This window comes from Pezoporus occidentalis, unplaced genomic scaffold (assembly GCF_034315485.1).
Source record: "Pezoporus occidentalis ecotype Australia unplaced genomic scaffold, CSIRO_AGI_Poc_V1 ctg11, whole genome shotgun sequence".
NCBI classification, from domain to species: Eukaryota; Metazoa; Chordata; class Aves; order Psittaciformes; family Psittacidae; genus Pezoporus; species Pezoporus occidentalis.
Window position 1 is genome coordinate 11,945,672 of NW_026912886.1, and position 21,718 is coordinate 11,967,389.

A 21,718-nucleotide genomic window follows, 5' to 3' on the forward strand; every position below is an offset into this window, starting at 1 on the left:
GTGGTGTGGCCTGGTCACCCCAGGGTTGGGACATGGCTTGGTTCACTCAACTGGGTTTGGAGTCTGGGACAACAGGTCTGCAGTTCGTGGGCTCCAAGGTACCAAACGTGGTTGTGGTTGACATTTGAATCCAGGTGTAGGCCTAGCTTTTTGATGGTTGATGGGGGCTTTCTATGATTAAACATATTCCTCCACCATGCTGCTAAAAGCAGTTTTCCCCCTTGCCACACTCTGGATCAGGGTCACAGGACATGGGGACTTGCAGCCCTCTAATGAGGGATCACAAAAGGCTGTCCCAAATTCATCAAACTTCAACAGGCAACAGCCACTCTCCCATTTTCCCCTTAAACATAATACAACACGAGGGATTTCAAGAACATGTTTAATGATGGCAGTTCCTACTGAAACATGAGTTCATTCAAACCCATCCTACCAGTTTTTTGTTAAAAAGAAGCTTTGGTCACAAAGACAAATTCTCTTAAAACAGCTTTAGAAAAAGGTTCAAACAATTGCACAAAACAAAACACAAGGTCCTGATACGCCCCCCCCCCCCCACCCCCAACCAGCAGCGCCAGAAACTCATCTAACAGAAGAAAAAACTCTTAATGAAAACCAGAGCCTGTCATCCTGCAGACATTGTACCACATACAGTGAACTAAAGGGAGCAGTTACAAACAAAAGGTTCAAATGCATTAGTGTTTGTGTGTTCAAGCTTCATTAGTGCTTGTAGACTTCTACAAGTCAGTCTGGGCTCAGGACAAGCATTAGGCTAGCCTAAGTTAGTGTGCTAAAAACAAGTGTTTGTAGTCATTTCCACATCTTCCAGGGGGGAAAGGCAGAAAAACCAAACCCCAAATACAAAGCTACGGTGCGCAATTCTGGCTTAATTCTGCAGGCAGGCATGGCACGGCATATTAACTTCTGGCTTCTCAAATGTAATCTCAGGTGACAGGGCTGTGGTTGAAGCTGCAGTTCTGTGTAGGGTTTCTCCTCCATGGTGCAGCATGTGCAAATAGGAAAGCCTCTAACTTACCTGCTCTGTTTGACTCTACTACTAGTTGCTAGGTTTTGTAAGCAGTGAGCAAGCTACAGGCAGGCATCTGAGTAATAACATTTCTCTTTTTTCTGTAACAAAAAATATGCCTTTAAGAATGCTCCTGAACAAAGCAAGTTTGACTACGCAACACAAAACAGCAGCAGATACTAAGACACATTACAGTCACAACTAGATTAAACCTGTGGCGTAACATACACAGAACGTTAAGGCAAAACACTCATGTAGTGGTTAATGGTTATTTCTTCTCTGATGAACTCCTAGAACTACCTGAACCAAACAGTTCAAATTCCTACAATTAAAAAAATATTCATATATATATATACTATTAGATGAGTCACATCAAGTGCTCTTAAAATCTTAACTAAATATAGCTATAGAATATTTAACCAGACACTTCAAATCACATACAGCAACTTCTGTAGAGGTAAACATTGCCTCACATTTGCAACAGCCATTGAGTATCAAATGAAGCACTGGGATTATTTTCATGACCATAAGCAACTGGTGAGGTTGGCCTTTTATTTCCACCGAGCAGCTGCTGCTTCCCTATAAGCGCTTTTTAGCTTATGGCACACAGTTTGGGATCTCCCTGAGGAGCCAGAGCATCCCGGCAGCAGTTTAGCACCTCCATCTTCAACATCTTAAATACCTGCTCCCTGCCCACCATTGAGATTTGGCCATGTTATGGAAAAAGTGGGATTTTTTTTTTTTAGCCACAAACAAATGGAGTGGATGGCCTTTGCTAGCTGAACCTAGCAAGTGACCTGAAGTTGTTGGACTGAAAATCCTGATTTCAAGAACTGACCTGCCCTCAGAAAGAAGTGTCTCTTATGCACCTTTTCGTCTTATCTCTTACATGGTCTTGCCTTTCTTTTGTGCAAAGAGAAGGTTTCATTCCCTCTCTACCACTCACACAGAGTGCCTGACACTCAGCTTAATGAGTCTGGCAGAAGAGTGGACGTGAGCATGTTGCCATGGTGTCTGCTCAGACACCTCAGTCTATCACTTCCTCTGGACATGCAAACAGAAGCTTTTAACATCTCTCCTCTCGGCACTGCCACCTCTCTACTTCCAAAGGAGTCAGTCTAAGAAGTTCAATTCCTGGTCTTCAAAGTACTTCTCCTGAAGAGAAACAGTATTTCCTTTAGCATCATCCAGCCTATGTCTGAAACCTGCTTTGTAAGTAGGGAAAGAGCCCCAGATCTTATCTCAACCTGCAGCACCCTTCAAACCTTTTCATCCCTGTGATTCCTACCAGCCAGGACACAACTTGCACGGCCCCATCCTCACCTCACAACGACATGTTAAGTATTGCTTAGTAACAGTAATATGGAATGACTCAAACTCATTCCATGAATGAAAATAACACAGCATTTTCATATTGCCTTGATGACTAATAGGAACGCTACAGCCTGCTGTGGGATTTTTTTCCATCCAGGCTGTTTGCAAAGCCTTTGCTGAGTCATGGCTAGGGAAAGTGAGCTCTGTTACAGGAGCTTTGATAAGAGTATAAGGCTGCTGGGGAGGAAAAAAATTCCCCTTCACCTCCTTTCACTGACTGCAGGGCCCAAGGGAGCTGTGCAGAACTGGGGTAGGTCATGGTATCATGACAAAGCAGATCAGTATACTCAGCAAGCCCCAAATCCCAACAGATTTACTAAAAGAAACCAAGAAAAAACCCCAAACTGGCAGCTTGCTGCAAGGCTGGTGCTTTGCCAGGAATTCTGCAGTCTCCTTGAGGGGTTGTAACTGCAGGAGGCTAGTGGATGGTCAAGTAAACAGTGGGACAATCCTAAAACAGCTGGAAAATATGCATTCCCCAAGAAAAGCGGGGCTCCAGCCAACTTAAATACCCAAAATGAAAGGTGTTAAGGAGTGCAGTAAAGTCTGAACTGCATCTGTGGTTACTTTAAAGGAAAACCACAAAGTAAAGAAACTAAACCAGTTAGGTTTGCCCTTTCTAATGATGGCCTGAAAGTGTACATGCTTGTGGTCTCCTAAACTCAATCCAGCCAGTTGCAGCAATCTAATTCTCATAGTGTCATCCCACAGCTCTGACCTCTGCAGCACGAAACACAGCAGAGAGTGATGGTTAAAAATACATCCTTGAGTTAAATGGGATTTGTCAAGCGAATGGTAGAGGAAAACTTCCAGTTTGATACAGATTAAGACCACTTACATGAAGCTTCCATGAAAAATAAAAGGTGCTGTTTCTGCAAGCTAATCATTCCACATGAGGGCTTATTTTGCTTAGAAAAAGTAATATAGATGAATTGTAGACAAGTTACAGTCAGCACAGGACAGTACAAAACATTTTCACTCCCTGTGGAAGGGCAGGAAATTACAAAAATATATCTCCTTTAATCCAAGATTGTTGTAGTTTAGGGCATGCCTGATTCTTCCCATTTCCCTGTGGTCTCTCTTATTGAAGTTGGTCTGATCAGAACTCCTTGGGACAGTGAAAACAGCATCATGAAAACTTAGTGCAATTGTTGTTTTAGAGAAGAATAAATCAGTAGCAAGACAAGAAAATCTTCTATATGAGTCAACCTCTCACCCCCTTCCCCCAGAATCCTACACTGAACACACAGTGTGGCATTTCAGCATGTTTTTAACACCTAAATTCATAACTCACCTCTGTAATACCATGAAAATACACTCTATTTCTTTTCAAACACATGATCTGATTGATTAACAATGACTAAAGTTTAACAGTGACTGAAGTACTGAATTAGGATTTTAGAAAACAAGTCCTTTGGGCAGCTTGGTTCAATCTTCCTTGTCTTTTTCCTTCTGAAAAACTTTAGACCACAGTGAGCTGCAAGTCAGCACACAGGGCTGTACCTTGTCATGCTTTAGTGACACTGCAGCCCTCCTAAAGCAAAAGGGAGTTGAGTTTGCAAAGAGGAGCTCTGTTCCAACAGTTTGGAAACCAGGAAACAGAATGGTGCTGTTTTGGTCAGAAGATCTATAGCCTGCTGTAAAAACAGCATCTTGAGGAGGTGAGGCTTGGTTTGGTTGTAACGCTGCAGAGATGAAAGCCTCCCCTTTCACAGTTATGGCTTCAGCAGGTCCCTCGACAGCAGAATGACATCTTGCAGGGCACCAGCACTCCACGGAGCTGCTTTACCTGGAAAGCAGAAATAATTAGTACAACTGTAGATATGCAGTTAAACAGCTCACAGACGGGAATGAAAACGCATGTGCAAACAATCTAAAAGGACACAAAGGAAAAGGCAGCATCATTCAGTATGACTGCCATCAGCTCCCTCCAGCAGCTGATTTCTGTGGTGACACTGGACACTGATGTTAACACCATGCCAGAAGCAGCTAGATCAAGTGAAGAAAAAAAGAGTTGTATCAGACAAAACCCAAATGCCAAAAGATCTTGTGCCTGCCACTGCACAGCAGAGAAGGGAGCGTGCACAGGGTGACACATGAAACAGCGTTTTGGACCTTTCTGCTTTTTTCATACCAATGCAGCCCTTTATTAATCAACGCACATAGCCTGTTCTCCTTGCTATGGATTCTCCTTCTGACACCCTACTGCTTTAACTGCTCCAGGGTTCAAAACAAGAAAGGCTTAATAGGATCTTGTTACACCCCATGAAGGAGGTACGAGGCTTCCCACAGGACTACACTGCATTGTATCATGGACTGAACGAGCCAGCAGACCGTGATGTGCTCTACAACCACTGTTACAGCCCATAAGGAAAGAACCTGGCCTTCCAAACCCAAACAGAAATTGCTTTTCGACCATCTCTTTCTTCCCCTGCTATGGACCCGTGGGAAATCCTTAAGAGCAGCACCAAAGCTTTGGCAATTTGTTGTATTTATAGCAGCTGACTGTGCCAGTGATTTAACTTGCACTGCTGCCTGCTGGAAGAGGAAAAATTAAGCTGCTACAAACCCCAGCACGATTCACCAAGCACCATCCAGAATGGCCTGCAGCTCTCACTGGCAAAAAAAAAACATTAGAGCTCCTCCCTTGAGAGTTGATACCTTACTATAACAAGCAGCAATACCACACTCCAGTCAGAGCTGCACATACAGTCGGTATGCGGAAAGGAGGCATTCAAAGAGAAGATACCAATAGTGTAAGTCTCATTTTACAGAGACTCCCCAAAGACTCGAGTGTATCAAAAGCTGAGCCCCTGCAACTGTGATGAAGATGTTTCCACACAGTTCAATGCTATCAGTGCTTGAAAAATGCATGAATCCAGAATCCAGATTTTACATGTGGTGCATCTTTCCTCTAAAACATCCTGCAAGCTCTCAAAAGCCCTTTAGTCCCATGATGGCTGAATAAATGTCCCTGTCCTCTTCCTTCTGCCTGCCACCCCTCCTTACATATAAATCTTTCTGCGTTCAAGAGCACTTTGGAAGATGCATTCCTAAACTGCTTTTGCATTCTGCTGCTGGAGAGACAATCCATGTGGAAAACAAACTGAGGAATTTCACTCAGCTGACAGGAAGGATGGAGGCTTCAATCCACCTAGGAAAAACTTCCAGTACTTATTTAAGAGCCTGACCTCAGGAGTGGGACAGTTCCAGCTGTGGCATTGAGATTCCATGTTGCTCCCTGACCCTATCCCCTGCAGGGACAATTGTGACATCCACCCATCTGGGCTCAGTGAGTGTGGCAAGGGCAGAGCACGCTGCCTCCAACAGCTGCAAGTCAGCAGGGAGAGGAGACACTGCTGATATCCCAGATTACTGAAGTGCTTTCTAAAGCCTTTCATGTGCGAGGCGCCACAGAATTTATTCAGTGCTTGTCTTGGGTTTTCTATTGAAGTCGACAAGAAATCCCCCAACGAGCTGTGCCAGAGTTAAGCTTAATAAGCTAACAATTTTATTTACTTTTTTGAAATGCGTTCTTTCTGCAGCTGTTTTAATCTCGTTTCTCTTCTTACACCAAAAAAGCAGAGTGCTCTGTGATGGGGGATGGATGCTACCACCGCTTTGTCAGGGACATTTGCCTGTAACCTACTTTGCTCCTCCCTTCTTGCATATTGCACAGTGCTGACTGCCTGATGAATCAATGGGTTAGCTCCATCATGTATGAAACCTGTGCAACTTTCCCTTGCTTCTTGAAAGAAAGGGCTAACGGAACAAAGAGGAGAGGGAAGTCTTAAAATCAAGACCTACTGGTGGGATGAGAAAGACCACACTTGGAGGACAGGATTTAGCTTTCCACTAAGTTGTTTCCAAAGATGTGCAGCAAGTGCAATCCCACCATAAAACATGAAAAAATACGTGACATCTGGAAAATGATGAGCAATGCAGTCCATATGGTCCAAAATCACAGACCAGGGATACTTTTTGGCCTTCAGCAGCACAGTTTGAACTGGTGATCCAGAAACACCCATCCTTCCCATGCTCCGTTTGCTTTCTTTGTGTAGCAATATAATACTTTGAGAACAATTCCTGAACTTCTTATCTAAATGTCTCTTTTCATACCAGAGCGAAAACAGATAAGAAAACCATCCTCCATACTATAAGAAAATGGTTCCCATGAAGCTTTTCAAGTTGGTTTTTAATGTCTCAGTGATTTGGCATCTTTGCTCTGTGACAATCTCTGATTCCTGCTTTCAGCCTCTTGTCACACAGAAATTCTGCTTGCAGGATTAGACAGGCCATTGACAGAACTGCTTCCCCTGCTACTGAAATGAGCTCGCAAAGGGGGTATTTAATCCAGTACACACACGCTCCTGCATCTGTCAGAGGCAGACAGTGGGTGGCTTTTGCATCCACAGAAATGTGTTTAGTTAAGTTTTTGAAGTGGTCTCATTAGTCTGCTTTATGGGAGGAAGGTGGGTTATTTCTTACTGCTTCACTGCCCAAGGGAAGTGGGGGGTGGGATCTACCAGAGCCCAAAACCTTAAAGCCTCCTAAAGAAAGAAAAAGGAGAAAGAAACAACCTTCATCCAATAGCCAGTTCATACCCTCTGCTGCTCTTTGATGCCTCATGTAAGACTGGAAGCTAACACACACACACAAGGACAAAGCATTAAAGGGAAGAAAACTAACTGCGTGAGAACAATTGGAAAGGTAACGTTGCTTCTCCCCTGTTGCTGCCAGATATCAATTGCCTTTTAATTAGTGTTGTTTGCATTATGGAGGGGAGACAGCACAGAATCTCAAAGACTCCCGCAAATACAGATCCAAGTGCCAGCATGGATCTTTCAACAATGGGAGAGGACCTCAAACAAACCAGCTTGGAGCCTACCCACATCATCCTCAGCCAAAACTTATGCTACAAACCCAAAACAAGACCTGTGTATCATTCAGAGCAGGTTATTACTAGGGTAATGTACTTACTGTTAGGTACAGGAGATACCCCATATCATGACACTCCAGGTCTGAAAGCATAACATTATCACCAGTATATAGAAGTGCCACTTGAATTGAATAATGCTTGCATCACAGCCAACACGTACCTGCAGCGCTGCTCTTTGGAGAACTGGTTCCCCTTCCACTTCATTCCCATCTTTTCTCAGAAGCCTGTATTTTAAAAGTGCTTTCGATGCCTTTCTAACGGAAAGCACTGTTCAAAGACCATCACAAATCATCACTTTATGGAGAATGAACCTTTTCCTCCATGGTTTCAAAACCTTTATATCAAAAATGAACAGGACAAAAGATCCCAGCTCATTTCACGTGATATTCAGGAGCCAGGGAGACATTGAAAATTCTTGGTTTTAACAGCTATAGAAAGCTGTTTTCTGATGTAGATATGGCAGCACATATGTTACAACAGTGAACGATGGGCAGTCCAGCCCTAGGCATATCTTTCAGTACCAGCGTTGTCATAAAGAAATAAGGAATTAGGAAATGAGAATAATGAATCTTGTCAGCCATGGCACTGCACCACTGGATTGTGCTGCAGCATGGGGCTTCATGAGGTTTAGCCTCTGTAAGCAATCCCAGGAATGGTACAGCCACCAAGCAGCACGTGGTCAAAATGCCCTCACCAAGATGTGGTAGCACAGATGGGCCAGAAGTCTGTTGTGCCATAAGCCAAGGGAGCTCACTGCTAGGAGGCTGCTGGAATAAACCTGAGCAGCTGCCACAACTGATACTGACTGCTGGCTAAGATGCACCTTCATTTGAATTTAAAAACAAAGAGCTGAAAGGGAGAGGGCAGAATATTCTAGCTGGGGGTACTTGTCAGGAGCCACCTGGCACTCCTGTTTCCAGCACGACTGCTGCACCTCATGACATGTTGCTTTAGTTGCCTAACAAGGTGTGACAGCAGCATCACCCCATGCCTTATGCATCTGCCCTAGTGACACCTCTGCAAGTTCACATCTGCACAAGTTTTTTTTTACTCTTTCTTTTTTGAGGTAGTGGAGCAGTTTTCCTGGTGTAGCAATTAACAAAAGTGCTTTTAAAGCTGTAGGCACTTGCTGAATATCCAAACCAAACCGATCTCTCCACTTGTGAAGCTACCCTAACTCCCACTAACCACAGAGAGGAATGAAGTTGCCTCTCCTTACCCACTCTTCTTGGAATCTGCACCCAGCTGCAAAAAACAAAGGAAGCCTTAGATAGCATGATATGACTATTTCCTGAATGCCAATTTGGGGGTTAGGGTACTGGGGAAGGAACCTCCACAGAAGACCTGGTAGAAGTGAGTTCTGTGACTTACTCCAGGCACATCTGAGATGCCCTTTCTTCAGCTCTAGCCCTCTCTTCCCACACAAGCACCTGTGATGAACCTGACTGGTTTGATGGGTATGTCAGCGGTCAAAGTCAGCGACTCAGATTTACAGAGAAGTGTCTTTAGTGGTGATGGGAGATAGGAACTACTTAGGGATGTAGTCTCCAAGCCTACACAAAGGAACCACGGAGCTTGGTACAGCAAATGTATTCTCAAAGAAGCAGTCCCAAAATCAGTATTACTGAGGGGTTGTGTGTAAGATGATCTCCCCTGCTGAACTGAGGTAGCTCTGTTTGAGCTAAACAAACACATGTGAAAGCAGGACTTCAGAAAACAGGGAACAGCTGTTGCACTGTGGCAAAAGGAGGAATTCCCACAGATGAAAAGAGGACTGGTTAGCTAAGAACCAAAAACCCCTACGGTCTCCAAACACAGCATCATACAAGGTGAAGAGCCACTTGTACTGCTAAGGAACCCACAAAGACAGAATAACTTGTGTGGAAGCATCAGCACAGCATGTGCTCTGAGGAAACAACGTCAGATAACATGACCTCCACTCCCCCAAGTCAGACTGTCTCCAGCAAACTCTCTTCTTTGTTCATCTAGTATTTTACTGTTGGACATCTTCTCCTAAAGCACTGCCATGACTGAGAATCTTCTGTTCTAACTTTCGGGAAATCCCTCTGATCCTGCTACCAGAATCTCACAGGGAAAGTACTCGGTTAAGAGGAAGAAGGGCAGAAGACATGGGCTGTTAAAGCAGGCTGTGCCGAGACAGATCTCTGCCCGCTGGGTTTAACAAAGCTTGGTCCCAAAGAACTGCACAACCTGAAACGACCAGAGCAAACACAGGGCAGCTACAGAGAATGGCAATGGTCAGGCAAGGACTGATAAGAGTCTTCTAATTCAAGAACTAATTGTTTAAACATAAAGGCACAACACACACCCTTCATTGTTCCAGGGCTTCCAATTATTGCCTGACATTTACAGGGAACTAACACAGCTATTATGAAAACAGCCAGCAGAGCATGCAGTGGTATGTGTTCTAGATGCTGGCACACATGTTCTTTGAGCAAATGAGTTGTTCTGCCCCTTCCAAAGTTGGGAGATGGGCAACATGAGTCAAGTCTGTAAAATCTCCTGTTTGGAGTTGTCAAGATGTGTGTTTTTATAATTAGGAATGCTTGTTTCAGCCAAAGTGAGACAGATTTCAGAGTAGGCCTTATTTGGATGAGAATGCAACTCAAATGCTGTGGATGGCTTGATGCAAATAAAATAAGAGATGCAGATATCCTCATGACATAAATCAATGTGCAGCATCTTGATGTGCTGAGTGGATGCTATAAATCTCAGGCCCAGAATAGGCACCCAAAGTTTTGGGTTGTCACACCACTTGTATCTCAATAAGACAAACACATTTAGGGAGAGTTTGTTGCTAAGGGATAACTGCTGACAACATCAGCGAGGGACCACAATCCTCTGTTTAAAATTACAGAATGGTTTGGATTGGAAAGGCCATTAACAACATCTAGTTCCAACCCCCTGCTATGGGCAGGGATGCCTCACACTAGACCACGCCACCCAAGACTCTGCCCAACCTTGAACACTGCCAGGGATGGAGCATTTATCACTTCTTTGGGCAACCTGTTCCACTGCCTCACCACCCTCACAGTAAAGAACTTCTTCTTTATACCCAATCTGAACTTCCTCTGTTTAAGTTTAAACCCATCACCCCTTGTCCTATCACTGCAGTCCCTGATGAAGAGTCCCTCTCCAGCGTCTGTTGTAGGCCCCCTTTAGACACTAGAAGGCTGCTATGAGGTCTCCACACAGCTTCTCCAGGTTGAACAGCCCCAGCTTTCTCAGACTGTCTTCATAGGGGTGGTGCTCCAGCCTCTGATCATCCTCATGGCCCCCTCTGGATGTTTTCCAACAGCTGCATGTCCTTCTTATGTTGAGGACACCAGAACTGCATGCAGTGCTTCAAGTGGGGTTCCATGAGAGCGGAACAGAGGTGCAGAATCACCTTCTTCACGCTCCTTTTGATACAGCCCAGGATACAGCTGGATTTCATCAGGTCCCATGGGCTTGTGCACATTCAGGTTCCTAAGATGATCTTGACCCTGATCCTCCCCTACAGTGGGTGTAAGGTCTTCTCTCTCACAATCCCTACATCTGCTTTCCAAGACTTGAGCAGCATGGCTAGAGCACTTGCCAGTGGAGTCATTGTGAACTTCAGTGGAGATTGGCCATCATTTCCCTCATAGACTGGGAAAGCAGCCCTTGATCCACAGCCCTCCATCCACTTTGTGCACAGACATTGAGAGCATACAGGAACCACTGCCAACAGCTGCCCAAGAGGGAAGTTCAGTTTGTTAAACCTTATTAGCTATTTGGGGCACTTGTGTCCTGTTGTGCTGCTCTGCAGAAGAAAGATGAGGGCAGGCAGCCTAGGGGTTGCGATGTGGTTATTGCAAGAGCAGGAGAGCACAGAGCAATGTGTGCTGAGAACAGGCAGAGGGGCTGTAAAGTGATAATACTTGGGCAAAGTGAAAGGCAGATTGTTACTGCCTCATCTCTGCCAAGTTGGTCCAGCAGAGAAAAAATTGCTGTCTTCACTAGTAAGAGCTCAGTGAGCAAGCCTAACCTAACAGGCTCACAGCAGTACCTGTACTTCACATCAAACACTGTTGAGTCTTCATCCTCATCGTCTTCTTCATTCAGAGGAGCCATTTCTACCCGCTCAGCTGGAGTGGTGATTATGTCGTACTTCCTGGTCTTCTTAATCCTCTTGCCAGACCTGAAACAGAGAGATGGGAAGGGAAGGATTGTCTTTATTCAGTGCACCTTGAAGCTGTTCCCACCAACTAAATCACTGCCCTGTTTGATCAGGCCTCCCCAGACATACTGGCTTCAGAGCCTCTGTCCCTTCCTGCTGCCTTTCCAAGGCCACCATTTGTACCCATCAGTGTTTCTCAGCACAGTTTCTCATGAACTGCAACCCAGATCAATGTCAGTCTTTCAGCTGCTGACAAACCAGGGATTCTCTGGCATCCAGGGCAGGCAGGAGCAGGGCAGCCCTCTGCTGCCATGCTCAGTGAGATGTGGGCTTAATCAGCTGAAGCAGCCAATGGCTTAGTGAACATGTTTAGATGGGAAAGCCTAGGTTAAGCCCTGCTAAGACAAGGTAGTGTTCTGGGCAGGATTTAGGAGCAAAGGGGTGGTGATGTTTGGGTACAAGCACCCTGCTCTCTTTCCTTGCTATAAGGCCAAGCTCAGGACTCCCAAAGCAACAACCCTGAGCCTTGCCTAAGGAGTTTCATGCTCTGTGTTGTGTAGGTGCTATGGAAAATAACCAACTATCATTCAAAGCTAACGGTATCTGCTACCTCTCCTCCTATAGATACCAGCCTCACCTTCTGTTTGAAAGAGAGATGCTCAAGCACCTGCATGTCCCATGGTTTTGAGATCTATTTTCTAGCACTTACTCTCAATTAACAAACACTTGGTGCATGGCTTTTCAACTAATGTTCTGCCTCTAGCTTTAATTGTGCAGGTTCTTTTCATTTTACCTACTCCTTCTGTGCATATTTAAGAGGGTCACGCTGCTCATGCCCGAATCCAGTTTTGCGATTGTATGTTAAAGGAGGTGCTGATGTGTACAGGGAGCCTTCAAGGGGAAAAGAATTTTCCCCTTCACCTTCCATAAAACAAAACTGGCAGCTGCCAAGCATGAGAAGGGAGCTGGTGCAGGCACAAGCAACCAACCCCTAACTTCCGGGAATCACAGCTTCTGCTCTGAGCAGACACCACGTCATGAGTACACTTCCACCATCATGAAGTCTTCCCCTGGCACATCATGCAAGGTGTGCTGCACTCAACATAGACATTTCTGTATCAAGAATGATGGCTTTTAAAGTGTTATTCAGCATCAAGAACGGAGGTGTGACCATCACAGAGCGACTGGGACTCAAACCCTGCAAATACATTTCCACCACTACAGTCCCTTCCAGGCTTAAAAGGAAACTTAAACCAGTGAACAGCTCCGACGTGGAAGACTCAGTGCCTCTCTCTGCCTAGCACTGCTTTTGAGCAGTAGTCCAAGGCTGAACAAACATGTCCCAGCCCTTGGGATGAAGCAGTTTGCATTTCCCCTCTGTTCTGATGGCTGAGATTGAATCAGAAGTGAGAGGAAAGTCATCTCCTGTCATCTAATCTTTGTAGTAATCTGTGCCACTGTGTCACACAGAGCACAGGATGGTTTGTTCTATTACTGCTGTTGTTGAAACAAGCAATTTTATATCCAATACAGTAGGACTCTTAACCCAAACACTTGAAAACCCTTTTGAAAACACTTCTCTATATTATTCTGCTTCTCAGCCAAGACCTAGCAGCAAAGCAACGCAGGGAGGTCTCATCTTACAAGTAATGCAGTGCTTTCACAAGAAACATTTACTCACACTGTGAAGCCTAAACACAGACCAAAACTAACCTGTATCTACCTGTCAGAACAAACAAAGCACAGCCTTGCCACTCTGCCTTACAGATAGAGTCTGCAGGGGGTTCCATAGGTTCCTATTTAAGGGACCCATTTAAGACCCTACCTGCTATCAAGCCTACTTCATTAAGAGACATCTTCCCTCATTCCCTCCATGAGCAAACATAACTTATTCTAAGGAGTTCATCTTACAACAGTTAATATTGGAGAGTTTAAAGCAATTACTGCAGAATAGGTATTTTTAGGCATGGAAAGCTAGAACCCTTTAGCCTCCAGCCATTAATTAGTCTATTTGGGTTAGACTTTAAAGAGGACCTAGAGCAGAAGTTGCTGCACAGTTATCTATTAATCCTCCCCAACCCTCACCTTTAGGAAAGGGAGGAAGCTCATTTTGCTGCTGTTTTTTGGCTAAACTGCTACAATCAGTTCTTTGCCACTGGCAAGGCAAAAGGGGCTTTCTTTGCCTCTTTTTCCAGATTGCCTGGATTATGTGTCATTAACCTGTACTTTCTTTCCACACTTGCTCATTTGAACAACTCTCCTAGGCTTCATAAACCTGAGAAGGAAAGCCCTGGGAGTGTCCCTGCCTGTCAGGAAACAACTGCACATTAAAACTCTCAAGATCCCTGTAATCATCAGGGAAAAGCACTTTATCCAGTGGGTGGGAACAGGGAGCATCTTTTGTTTGCAGAGTAGCACAGGGCAGGAAATACAGAATACAAACGTTTCATGAACTTTCGAGGACATGTTAACCCCTCATGGGCAAAGAGAGGATCCCCTTTCCAGCCATGTTTGTGTGGGGGTTGTTTTAAAGCAAGCAAGAAGCATGCTGGAAGCTGTGGTCAGAGTATGGCCCTTGCATAACAAGATGAAGCACTCCCAGAGTGGTTTAGCCAGAGGAGAAGTGGTACTGGGTATTTCAGTGCAGAGAACTATTTCCACTTACAAAAACCCCATGTTGCTTCTGCTTTCTGACTTCAGCCACCTCCCTGTAATTAAAAAGGAATGCCACAGGCTTTGCACAGAATCATCACTGGGGTGGAGTTAACTGCAATCAGGGATATTAACCTTTCACTGTAGACCACTGCTGCTCCCACCACAACCAGCTCACCGGTGTTAGCAGAATGCAGGCAGAGTGAGCACAGTGCTTAACAGGGAGAGGATGAAGTGGATTGGCACACTGGCACTGCCCCTGGGCTCGAATGCCTGTGGCGCTGTGCACCACACCAGGGTCTGGTCCATCAGGTATCAGATGTACTCCCTCCACCACACCACACAGTGCACAAACAGAGAGATGGGCTGGAGCAGAATGCTGACTTTGTGCCTTTGTATTCTGAGCAAGCAACAGTCATATGCAGCACTTCATCCTCCTTTCTGAGGCATCATGTGGTGGAGTAAATGGTGTCAACTCACTAGTTCATTATACTATTTATGCCTCTAATCTATTTTAGTCAACAACCCTGATATTCAAAGAGAATGCTGTTCTTGACCAGAGAGGGAGGTCTCTGCATTTCTCATCTACCATTAACACTTCCTGCCAAGAGGTGCAGAGGGAGGGCACCATCCCCCAGAAAAGGCAAAAAAAAACAAAGAAGAAACCCTATCCCTCCTTAGCAGAGTGCTTCTTGGAAGTCTTATTAAGCCAGCTACAATTTGCCTCCTGGAACTGCAGCAATGTTATATCAGGAATGGAACTGGGACCAGTTTATTTGCTGTTAATAGGCTCCCTAAGCAGTTTAAAGAAAAAAAGAAATATAAACCTGGGAAAACTCCAGGCTTACTACCAGCTGATGAATCAGATCAGTGATATTTCATTACTGTTCATCTGTCTGGGTATCTCTGCTCTCTGGATGGTGCTGTATACAACAAAGTTAAACCACGAAGCTAAGCCCTTACGTGTTTTCTGTAATACACATTTTGCTGTAGCAAACTAAGGTGCTGTGTTTTTGAACAATCAAGTCCTTAAGATGGCACATATGCAGCCACAAAGAGCAGAAGCTTCCCTTGCTTAACTGCTGCTAGTAACAGAGATGAGTAAGAGACTGCTGCTGGGAATAACTTCAGGAATACCTAAATTGATGTTGCTGTGGTTCAATGAAGCAGTGATGTTTGTAGATAATTAAAATACAGCTATTCACATCTGGTGGTCAGTACCAGTGCCAACATGTACTTCCAAACATAACAGCACAGTCAGGCCAATACTGTCCGAGATGTGCTTGAAATGTGTCCTTGTTTTATAGGGCAGAGCTATAGAAACTTTTATGATTTACCCAAACTCTTCAAGGTAGCAAATCCTACAAGAAACAGCTGTGACTGTTCATATCAGAGCTGTAAAGAGCTAAAGACAGTATAAGACAGCAATCCCCTCTCCTTTTTTTCTGCCATTCGTTGTCATGCTCACGTCAAGACAATCCAGTCTGCCCAAAGACAGGACCTCCAAGACCCAGGAAAAAGCGTTCCATTTGCCATTCTCTGTGACCCTAACTGAACTACACACAGCTTACACAAAGCTTTCACAAACACATTTTGGGGCTCGTTGTTTGGTTCGGGGTTTACTTTTTCTTCTCCATTTAAGGTCATTTTAATGGTGAGTTTTTCTTTCCTGATCCTGGTAGAGGTCTTGTCTTTGCTGGAGTTGAATTCTAACCAGTTTTGCCGGCTAGAATACAATTAATTTTAAATCAAACTCTCTATGGTTAATCTTGCATGGCCCGGAGCAACTGCCCAGCTCACAGAACAAAGGGTCTTGTATCCTATGATCATAGGATCTCTCCTCCATCCGTAATTTATACTAGTTTTGCAATTACTGGAAAACTAAGTTTGAAGTGGGTTTTGAGGAAGAAATCAAAATTGAACCAGAAGCAATGAGTTAAAAACTATGCAGGTAGCTTCTCCATAAAAACTAAATACACAGGTAAAATACACAACAGTCTTTTCCAGCCTGGGTTCTGTTGGCTCGAGGGCAGGCCAAGACATGTAGCAAACACAGCATAGTTGCCTGCAACTAAAGCTTTGGGTTGCTTTCAGCTGGTCATCTGAGCAGAAGGAACTTACCCGATTTCCCTAGAAGGCATATGGTCTATCAGCACAGATAGCCACAGCTGAAAAATAGCATTTCCTGGGGGCTGATCACAAGAATTGTATTGCAATGGAATGAACAGAGGGAGAGAAATAGGGAAGAATATGCGGGGGGGGGGAGGAAAGCAAAATCCAAAATACAGATCAAAGAGTGAGTTTAGTAGCATGAACTGTTCACAACTCTGTCACAAGACACTGTTTTTCTTAGTAATGCAAACTCCCCAACTGCTTGACTGGGAACAACATGAAATCTGGTCTGTTGTGGAAATGGCTTTGGTTTGGGAGCATGCAGGGCCCAGGGGTATAGTGAATTTCGAAAGCAAGCCCAAAATGAGCTTGCCTCCCCCCCCAGAAAAAATACTATAGCAAATTAGACCTTGCCACGTGCAGACAATCAGCAATGTCTTGGCTGGCCTTCATAATCCACAGAGTGAAAGGAAATTCAGACCACTTTTGATGATACCACATTCTGAATCACACGACCACCAGAGGAATTCAGAGCATCATATTCCCAAAAGGAATGAAGAGGAATGTCTGAGCGTTGTCTTGAAAACAGAGCTGGAAAGCTGAAGAAATATATTTATCCCTGCTCAAACAAAGGAAAAGAATATCTACATAGCACTATATAAAAATGAGATGTATACAAAAATAAAATGTATCTAGAAAGAAATCCAATGCCAGTGACAAGACTATCTGGCCACTCACTGGTTCATTTCATCTCTACAACCCATACCTAAAAGCATAATTTACTGCCAGCAACTTCACAGTGAAGGTTTAATCAAAGACTGGATTTCAGCAAAACCTCCTTAATAGGAATCCATGACACCCAGAAAAAAAATCCCAATGGTTTTGACTAAGTGTGAACAAAGCTCTTATTCTGACAGAGAAAAGCTTTACATTTACTGAGGGTAAATCCCTTATCTCCTCTGCAACAGAACCTCCTCCGATCGATGTCGTCAGCTGCAGCATGACACTGTGCAAACGTACCTGTTGGTATTCTTGTCTCATTTGCAACTGGGATGTTTACAAACAAGTGCTCTGTCGCATAAAGAAACATACTCAGAAGCCAAATGCTTCATTTTCTACTTTCTCTGCTGGCTCTATTAAAGACATATGAGAGACCTCAGAGGTTGGGATTTTCTGACCTTACCTTTAATGCTGCATTAACTCTGATCAGTTGCGTAACAACGACTTGGGCATGGGAAAATTAATCCATCAGTCCCAAGGTTACTTTAACCTGGACCTGGTTTTGCTGATTATGGTACAGGGAAAGATCTTTAAAGGCGATCGGTTTGTTCTCTTTGGCTTAGAAATGTTCAGCCTTATGCCAGGTCTCCTTGACACAAGGCCTTGCTTTATAACCTAGAGCAAACTGAGGCAGAGGAAATAAACCCTCCAAGATCAAGAAGAACCAGGAGTAGAAACTCTTCATTATGAACTTAACAGTCTTCTTAATTCTAGCTATATACCTGCTACCAGTTTTGCTGTGATTCTCCACAACTGTGATTCTCAACAACTTTATATGGCTGCAAAGCAGTTGTATTGATTAAACCAAAAAAACTCTTTAATGTTTTACTGTGTTCTCCCAAACCTCCTCACTTTAATGGGTAAGTTTATTTGTACTGTCTTTGCCAGCTGCTGCAATGCATAACAATAACTCAGTTAAATGTCAGTTTCTTTATAAAATATCAGTTCTTACCGTTCCTGTCTTCAAGACCACACTTTATTACCTTGTGAACATCGCCCTTCCTGCATGGAGTTAATTAAGAAGTAGGAGAAGCAGAGCATTCAGCTGCAGCCATCACGTCAATACAAAGGAGCTGCTCCAAGACAGAACAAGGGAGAATTTGCCTACTCCACTTGTTCAACCACTTCTGTCACATGAGACGTGGCACTCACCTCCTCCCCATCACCACCGCTACACTCCGGGCTCTTTCCTGCTGCTCCTACCTGGAAGCCAGATGCCTGTTAACTACTGAGAGTTTTGTGATCTTCCTGGTAAAGCTGGGCACAAACAGACAACTGTGTTTTATTTGTAGACTGTGTGAGTCAGGAACAGCCTCATGTCACGGGGACTCTTGCCACTACCTGGCGATAAATAATGATCGACACTAACAGTGCCAACGGAGCTTTAATATTTGCCTTTCATCTGCTGTGGCAACAAGCCGAGAGGAACACTGGGTTTCTAAAGGGACTGATTTTAATTTGCTTGTGTAATTTGGACATTACATGAGTTTCAAGGGCCGTCTGGGTAACTCAGGCACACGCCAGCACCAGCCCACTCCATCCAGTAGCGTGAAGGGCAGTGAATGAACCAGCCAGCACCGGTTATACCACGCTCAATGGAGGAGATCTGAGCACCAAGCTGATGCAAACCTCTGCCCAGCTTCCTGCTGCTCACCAGCACTTCTCCTGCCTCCAAGAGCAACCAAGAGTTTCTGTCCTCAGCTGGGAATAGGAGGTTGGATCCATCAGCAGTCTACCTGATGGAAGCATCAAGGAATTTGGTAACACATCACAGTCCAAGTCAAATCAGGACCATGGTCTACTTTTTGGCTGTGTCGGACCTCTTCAAGCCTGCCTGCTTAAGCTTCACTGAAAGGAAAAGGAAAGATTCATCTTCTTTCACCCAGCATGAGTGACCACAGCGGTGGCAGCTGCGTTATCCCATGGGTGCACCAGAGGCTGGACAGGACCTCTTGAGCTCAAGCAGGGCTGTCCAGTTGGGCTTTGGTTATCTCTATGGATGGAGATCCCTCCCTTGGCCACGTATCCCAGCGAACTGCCACCCTGACCACACAAAACCCCACGTATTTCCATATGTTTAGCTGGAGTTTCACATGTTTTGGTTTGTGCCCATTCCAGAGCTGGGACCCATGTCCCCCACCCCTGAGAAAAAGCCACCTGAAACCCAGCTGCTGCCCCATTTTACAGAGGTTTGGAGGCCAGCGGCACCACTACGACTGCCCAGGAGTTTCACAAGGCACTTCCAATGCTGTGGTTGGAGTCAGGCTTCATAAACACTAAGGCGAGCGCCTCAGCACCACCCCGCTTCCCACCGCACGGCGGATTAACGCCTCCAGCCTACCCCCCGGCCCCATTCCTCCTCCGAGGCCGTCAGCACCTGCCGGGGGCGGGCGCGGCCGGGCCCTACCTGAAGACGCGGAGCAGGAGGCAGGCGATGAGCGCGGCTGTGAGGCCGCAGGCCCCGATGACGGCGGCCTTCAGCGCGGAGAGGTCGCGGAGCAGCGCGGGCACGGGCCGGAGCTGGGCCCCGCTGTGGTTGCCGGGCGCGCTGGCCGGCTCTGCGGGCAGGCGGCTGCCGTTCACCGCCGGCTCCTGGCTGCCGCGGGCGCCGGGCGCGGCCGGCAACAACACGGGCAGCAATAGGCAGGCCCAGAGCAGCAGCAGCGGGGCTGTGGAGCGCATCCTGCCCGGCTCCGGCCGCCGCCGCCGCGCCGAGCCCCGGAAGGCAGCGCCGGCCCCGGCCCGGCCTGTCCCGCCTCCCCGCCTGGCACCGCCTCCCGCGGCCGGGGCCCAGCTGCCGGGCCGGGGTTCGCCGCGGTTGCGAAGGGGCCGCTCCCGCGGGCTCCGGCGCTCGCTACCCGCCCGCCCCGCGGTCCCCGGAGCCCCGGCGGTGCCGGTGCCAGCGCCATTTCCTCGCCGGTAACGACTGCTTTAACCACAACACGCACCATCTGCCCAGATGCGAAGTGATCCCAGGGTTCAAACTGCGATCAGACATGGAACAGACGTGCCTGTGATGCCGGTTCAGCGCGGCGTAGCTGCTGAACTCAAGTATTTATAGACCAGATTTGCTGGGTTTTGCCTTTCCTCTGGTCCCCCAGGCTTTGCTTCCCGGTTAATTTATATATTCCTGTTTCACATCTTGAAATCTTAAAGATTCATGGAAATCCCAGACACTGTGCTGCAAACCATCCCGGGTGTGCTGAGCGTACAGTGCCATCCACTGAGCCAGGCAGGGGAGTAAATAGGGGAGAAGGGAGCCTGTGCTGTGATAACTTTCAAGATATAACTTACTTTACTCCCTGTGTTTAGTGTGAGCATGAGTTTCCCTGCTGCAAAGTAACTGTGGGAAGAGGGGATGTTGCTACTGAAATGAAACGAGGAAGGGAGAGAAGAAGGAGCTGATTTCCTTCCTTTTGAACTCTGTAGTTCAAGGGTGGCATGACTGGGTGTAATCGGTAGGAATGTGTGACTAAACTGCAAAGATTACAGGGATGTATCCCTGCTGGCAGTGTCCCATTGGAAAGGTGGCAGTGAAATAACGTGTGGTCATCGTCTTCCCTACCTAGTTGGGATGCTGTATGGAATGCCACCTGCTCAGTTAGAAAAGCATCCTATGTTATTTTGCAGGAAGTTCTTTGGGATGAGGAAGTTTTGACGTGCACAATGTGCAGAAGGCCCCTTAGGCTGCGTGAATCGGTTACTGTTGCAGCTTGATTTCATTGCTGACTTTTTGTGTACTTGCCCAGTTTCCAAGTGGGGCCACAGTTTATTTCTGTGCAGGAAGAGAAATAAATAGATAAAACCCAACACAATGCAGGAGGTCAGGTCAGTGATGCAGGCTCTGAGCGCTTCACATGATTTGTTATTTGTAAACACTGGTGTTGGCCCTGCCTGTTTGCCAGCTGCTGCCCAGCTTCTGTCAGATTCCTCTTGGTCCTACCCTGCTGTTTCTCTTGCAGTGCTTCTCCACAGCACAATGGCAGTGTTCAAGGCCAGGCTGGATGGAGCTTTGGGTGACATGGTCTAGTCTGAGGTATCCCTGCCCATGGCAGGGGTTTGGAACTAGAGGATCTTAAGGTCCTTTCCAACCCGAACCATTCTGTGATTCTATGGAAGAGGAGTAAGGGGCTTCCAAAGCAAGAACCACCTCAGCTGTTCATGGAGTTTAAGGTCCAAATCCACATCTACCAGTTGTCTTTACTTGTCTGTGTGAAATCAGAGCTCCACAGTGCCATGTGCTGGGCATGTACCTGGGGAAAGACACTCTTCACCCTCAGAAACTTGTATTTCACAGTCACTGTACGGGGTGGGTATGAATCCAGTCGGGATTCTGCCTTCAGTGCTCAGCTGTTAGACAGGAGTGATGGGTAAACACTAGCTGATGTCTCACGCTCATCCTTACATCTGTTCCTTTCATTTTCCTTGGGCCAGGAGAAATTAATAGCAAAGACTCCTCCTAAGCTTGCTCAAAGCCAGCTTCACCACGGAGTGATGCAGGATGGGTGGGCAGCACAAAATCCTTCTGAAAAGCATGAGAAATTAATATTGCTGGACCTACAGTGTTCCTGTGATCATCTTTAACCTTATCTGGGCATTGCTGCTGTGGTGCTGGGCTGGGAAAGGGGCTCTGTGGGCTTTGCAAGCCAAGTTGTTGTGTTGCACATCTATTTTT

General features: G+C 45.9%; 1 protein-coding gene and 1 long non-coding RNA gene across 2 annotated transcripts; one reads left to right on the forward strand and one right to left on the reverse strand.

Moving 5' to 3' along the window:
* Positions 1-364: 364 nt before the first annotated feature.
* Positions 365-19,797, reverse strand: FAM174B (family with sequence similarity 174 member B). The gene is made up of 3 exons (XM_062631106.1): positions 19,451-19,797; positions 11,389-11,520; positions 365-4,187 (listed from the first exon to the last, which is right to left on the reverse strand). Exons 1-3 carry the CDS (start codon positions 19,723-19,725, stop codon positions 4,184-4,186), a joined length of 411 nt encoding a protein of 136 aa, XP_062487090.1. The 5' UTR covers positions 19,726-19,797; the 3' UTR covers positions 365-4,183.
* On the forward strand, positions 19,661-20,846 carry LOC134170060 (uncharacterized). Its single transcript, XR_009967109.1, has 2 exons — positions 19,661-20,094; positions 20,674-20,846. It is a non-coding gene; the product is annotated as an uncharacterized LOC134170060 (long non-coding RNA).
* The last annotated feature ends 872 nt before the right edge of the window (positions 20,847-21,718 follow it).